The sequence below is a fragment of the Prunus persica genome, chromosome G4 (genome assembly GCF_000346465.2).
Source record: "Prunus persica cultivar Lovell chromosome G4, Prunus_persica_NCBIv2, whole genome shotgun sequence".
Taxonomy (NCBI): Eukaryota; Viridiplantae; Streptophyta; class Magnoliopsida; order Rosales; family Rosaceae; genus Prunus; species Prunus persica.
This window is the reverse complement of record NC_034012.1, coordinates 15980166-15985926: the sequence shown is the minus strand read 5'-3', so window position 1 is coordinate 15985926 and position 5761 is coordinate 15980166. Positions and strand designations below refer to the sequence as shown.

The following is a 5761-nucleotide window of genomic DNA, read 5'->3' as shown; positions in this document are numbered from 1 at the left end:
AAATTTCAATGTCACAATTGTCATTATGCAAGTTGGTTTCACACATTGTATGAATCCAGTAAACCAAAATGAACAATGATCACTAAAATGCTTAGAGGCAGTCTAACCATTTTTAACCAAAGTGTTTATAAGGAAGATATGTATTGGAGTGTTTCTGATATGGCCTCATGTATAAAATTTATATCACAGAAAGGGTAAACAATCATACATACTACAATCTTACAAGACACTTCTCCGAATGAAAACCAGCATGAGGCCAGTGTTACTTTTCTGTCGAAGGAGGTTGAGCAAGCATTATATCTGATAACGACAAGGTTCCTGACTGATCAACGTCGAGATCTTCGAATTCCTCCATCACGAGTCTAATATCTTCTTGGCTAATCTTCCCCATCTCTTTGAGCTTATATATGATAAATTCAGCAGCCCTATGGAAAAGAAAGGACGAGAAAGAGAATGGAAAGTTTGTTATGAAACTATCAGCAAATTTGAATTCAGAAATAAGCCCATAATATGGAAATAATTTTGGGAAAAAAAAACACAATCCACATACCCAACTACCCCATCACCATCAAGATCAGCTGCCTCCAAATCTACATTTGTTGTCCTACGAGAAAGAACCCACTTGACCAATGCCCTTTGCCTGCTCTGGGAGTTTAGCTCAGCAATGTAGAGGAAAAACTGAGCTAAACAAATGGTACTTGTCAATATCCAGAATATTGCAAAAACACGCCCTGCTTGAGTTGAAAAGCTCTTATCTCCATACCCCAGGGTTGTAATGGTAGAACAAACGCAATAAAATGCATCCACAAGGTCCAATTTCTCAACAGTAGCTAGGAAGATTGTGCCAGCACTTATGAGTACCAAAAGAAGGATAAAGGCCACAATGCATTTGTACTTCAAACTGTTAGTCTCAACATCTTTAAGAACTTGAATATGACCAACTTTTTGATGCATATGTAAGGCTTTAGCAAGCAATATTTCCTGCTTCTCGACCAAGTAGTCAGCTGCTTTGCTCAAGATCAACCCAACAAGAGCCATTCCTGTGAAGACAAAAGCACAGGCCAGTAGTTTCGAAAGAATGCTGTTTGGCACTAGGTCTCCATATCCAACAGTGGTCATTGTCACAATACAGAAATAAACAGCATCAAGAACTCCATTTGTCTTCTCTCCCTTGATCTGGTTCCTGACGAGGTAGAAGCAGATAGTTCCTATGCCTAAGTAGAAAGCCAAGAATATACCTACTTTACGAAAACTCGGGTGTAAATTTCGAAAAATGGATTCAGTAACTGGAACTGAGCCAGTGTTGGTTGTCTCTAAGGGTACATGCTCTGCAAGAGGAGCACTTCTACAACGGCGAAATTTTCTACTCTTCAGAGGTTCTCTCACATCATCCATAGCCATTAGGACGATTCACGATTCAGATTTCAGCAAATTACATGACCTGCAAAGCTAGAAGCTTAGGCAGGTTGCGAAATATAGCACGCCAGCTAGAAGCTAGAATCTTTTAATTAACCGACTGATCTAACAATTAGTTACCAGCAAGTACGTTATTTAGTTGATCTACCATCTTTGATTGAAGCATTGTTCGAAAATATTTTTATACAGGCACAACACAATACTAAGATTGCAATAATCAATTACCCCCAAAGCAAAACCTCAATTTTCATCTTCAATCAAAAAGTGAATTCTCATTTCCAGATTTCATTATAAAATCCAGTTAAAAAAAGTTTGACAGCGTATAGAAACAAGATTTATCTCAAAACAACATAAATCTGTAAATAACTATAAGCCCATAAACCAAAACAAACAAAAAAAACCCATAAACCAAAATTCAGTGATTCACCATAATTCTGCATAATCATAATTGGTAAATGCACAATCAGTGATCGATCTCATAGTGAATTTTTTAGTGCAGTGATGAAATGAAAACCTTAAGCTGAGTAGTGAGGGTTGTTGCTGCTCTCAGACCAACTGAAATAACTAACTCTGTTTCAAGTATCAAAGTCAGTTAAGAGAGAGAACTCACCAGCCACCAGACCAGAATAAGCTGCATGTTCGGATTCTGCTTCTCAATTCTTCACAGGTCTGGAAGATCTCAGTCGCCGGACTTTCATCATTCCGCCGCGTACTTTTTTCTTTTTCTTTAAACCCAAAAAATAGGATGGAATTTGTGTTTTTGTTTATTTGGGAAAGATTAAGACAGACACGTTTTGCGGCTGGCCGGATCGTTGTAAATTATTCTGTAAATTTTTTTTTAATTAAATGAAGTGGATGGATCGTTGGATCGAACCTCCAAAAGTCCAAGGCTCAACTGCGTTTGATCCGTGTGCGACGTGTAGGACGATGGGCCGTGACATGAGGAGGCAGCGACATTAATACACAACACTTTTTCTTAAGAATTTGTTTAACATAAATCGTCCTTGAAATTTTTTAAACATTCTCAATATAGTCCTTAAATTTTCAAATTCATCAATATGATCCTTCATTTTTTTTCTCTCTAAAGCTGAATTTGATTTCTGTCATTGCATTTCATCAAGAGTCTCATTAAAACTGGTCGTGTGTTAAGCTTTAAAAATATATTTTCATTGAAATATAGCTCATCTGCCCAAGATGCAAAATAAAACTCTCGCTCTTTGCTCAATAAGGTGATCTATTCTCTATTTACAATTTCATACTGGAGTTTTATTAAGGAGAGAAAATGACTTTGTTGAGTAAATGACAATTTCTAATTAAAATTAATGACTTATCTAATTAGACATGGCTAATTTTTGAATATTTATATATTTGATATGCTTGTATTTTTTATTTCAGAACCGAATTTTACAATTCTAACTACACCCCTTGATTGACACTCCAAAATTTAAGTCATTTGTAGATTAAAATGTGAATTTAAGTAGCATTCTTGGAGATGCTTTAGGGAATTCGAACATTATTTTTGTTTTTTTCATTGCAATTGCATGAAAATTATATAAGTCCAAATTCTTTATTTTTCTCCAATACATTTTTCAAATTTAGAAGGTCGTCAACTTCATTTTCTATTCATCTTAATTATTGTTACAGGGGTAAATTTTCGCCCAAATTTCAACCCTTGTAATGGCACTATGCACCAAGCACAGTCTCAGCCACTCACATTCTCACACACAAATAATAGACACACAAGATAAGGATACACTTTGCCTGAACACTTTGTAGATCAGCACATGCACTTTGCTGTCTTACTTTCTATTTGTGTCGTTGTCTCTTGTCTACAATGCCTACTCTAAGGCCAATTTATAGACTCATCACAGTTGACAACCCCAACTGCTTAGGTGATGTGTCTATTGTGCACGCAGCCACCATGGCATAGGTAGTTTTCCTCCTAAAAACCGCCATGCCACTATCCCACCAAGAAACCCATGAACTCCTATTCTTAAGGTTTCCTTTTTGCTTGTGGCGCCATGTGCCAATGTCAAGGCCATGTCATGCCATCATGCCATGTTGTATGTCTACAAAGGTGCAAGGTAATCGCCCACTCTTTCCACTAACATTGCCTTCGCCACATGATGCATCCCATGCATGCCACTCCGCCACTACCATGCATAACCGCCCAGACATGCCCTTAAATCTTGCTTCACATATGCTGGAATTTCTCCCTACAACTGCGCATGTAACTGCCCACACAATCTGCTAGCAACTTGCACACAACTTGCCAGGAACCGCCCACTCAACCTCCCACACGATATGCCAGCAACTGCCCACGAAACTGCCAGCTTGCGTTGTGCGCTAGCTGCATGCGCTGTTGTGCGGCGCTGCGCTACGCTGTTGTGCTGCTTATGTGCATTGCGCGCAGCTGTGCTGCACACTTGTCCCACATGCGCTATTAAGGCTTCCAAAGTAGACTTGTACATTTCTTTGACAACCGCTGCCAATCTTTTTCCATAGCTGCTGCCACGGTTGGCCATGACACTTGTAAAGGTCTTACAATTATTCACTACCAAACTTCTAACCTCTTGCTAATCTCTTATAACATCCCTTTTTCATTTTTATTTTTATTTTTCATTGTTACTTCTATCACATTAGTTAGTTTTTGGTCTAATATCACTCAGTCTTCAATTTTATTTGAAATCTCATGGACATCGATTGTTGAATTAAAAAGAACAACTTCTATGATATTGCACATATATTTTGTGTAATGCTTCTAGTTTTAATAATTGGAAAACAATTTGTTTAAAATAAAATAAAATCTTGTTTCTTATTTGTTAGCTTTTTAAAATTCAAAGGTAAAGAAAAAAGAAGTATAAAGAATTTACTTATTTTAATACAAACGGTAATTTACTTTAATTTGTGTAAGAACATGTTTTATATTTATATAAAAAAAAAATATATTATTATTTTAAAGAAACATTCATACTACATATTAATTATTTATTAATATGACTTTTACTTATTTAATATTTATTGTGAAGACCTATATGTTATTAAATCTTAAGCTTAATATGAGATTATTCATTTAGGTGAAAGATGTCACTATTTTTGTTTTCCATGTGTAGAGACTTGGAACTGGTTTTAATCAAATGATCATTGTGATGCTAGTAACAAGTGGTGTTGTGATATCATTGGTGGAAATGAATGAGTCATATATTATCTTATGATCAGTGGCGACGCCAGTATTTTATGTGTCTGGGGGCCTCTCACAAAATATAAATAATAAAAACTTTGGAACTTACAAGACATCAAAACATCAAAAATCATATTGTCTATTCATTACAATCATAATTGTCCTTGACGTGTTTTTATATTTTGAAATCTTTGCATAACAACCTTGTCATCTATATTATCAAAAATGTCTTCTCAATATATGCAACCAAGCAATAATTCATCCACAAATCCCCCATTCGATTGTGTAACCGATTCTTCACAATATTCATAGTAAAAAAAAAATACTCGCTCTACATTTGCGGTCGCTGCAAGTTGGATTAGTGCTAGTGTCAGAAGCAAGTACACTAAAGGGTAGATCTGATCTTTTTTTTTTGTCTCAACCATCTTTTGCGCAAGATCAGTAATCCCTTTCAATTATGTAAATTCATTGTTAGAGCTCACGTCCCAAATGTAATTCTTAAGTTGTTCTCGAGTAACTTGAGATCATATTTAGAAAAATCACTTGGATAAAATTGGGCAAGCCGCATCAACTTTGCTTTATCAAAAGCAGAAAATGAATTACTTAGACTCAAGCATGCCATACAAAGAAGTAATTCAGTATTTTTCTCATTGAACCGATCATTTAACTCTTAGAGATGAATATCAATGATATCAATGAATAAATCAACACAATAATGATGTAAGTTTGTGATGGGCTGAGCTTTACGTTTTGGTCTCCCTCCACTAGAAAAAATATTATCCATTTTAGGAATTTCAATATGAGACTTGTCACAAAAGAAAGAAACTTGATCAAGTAAAGAATCCCAACCATTATCTCTCCTACTTTGCAATCTTCTTTTGCATATTTTGACCAAGTCCATGACACTCACAATATCTTAATATTTCTTTTGTAATGCATGAGACAAGTCGTTTGTGATTCCCAAATTTTTTATTTATTTATCAAGTGTAGACCAAAAATGAAGCTAAAAGATTACATAAAAGTCAATTGAACATTTGCTTCAAATTTTTGTTCATAACCTGATCCATCTGTTCTTACAATCTTAAGCACATCTATCATAGATGGGAACATGTTTTCCAAACTGATTAAACAATTATAATGAGAACTTCATCGAGTATCACTAGA

At 35.5% G+C, this 5761-nt stretch overlaps 1 protein-coding gene across 1 annotated transcript; it reads right to left on the bottom strand.

Annotated features, from left to right (window-relative positions):
- Window positions 1-2333, bottom strand: LOC18781149 (two-pore potassium channel 1). The gene is made up of 3 exons (XM_007211502.2): window positions 2027-2333; window positions 551-1441; window positions 1-425 (listed from the first exon to the last, which is right to left on the bottom strand). Exons 2-3 carry the CDS (start codon window positions 1399-1401, stop codon window positions 263-265), a joined length of 1014 nt encoding a protein of 337 aa, XP_007211564.1. The 5' UTR covers window positions 1402-1441; window positions 2027-2333; the 3' UTR covers window positions 1-262.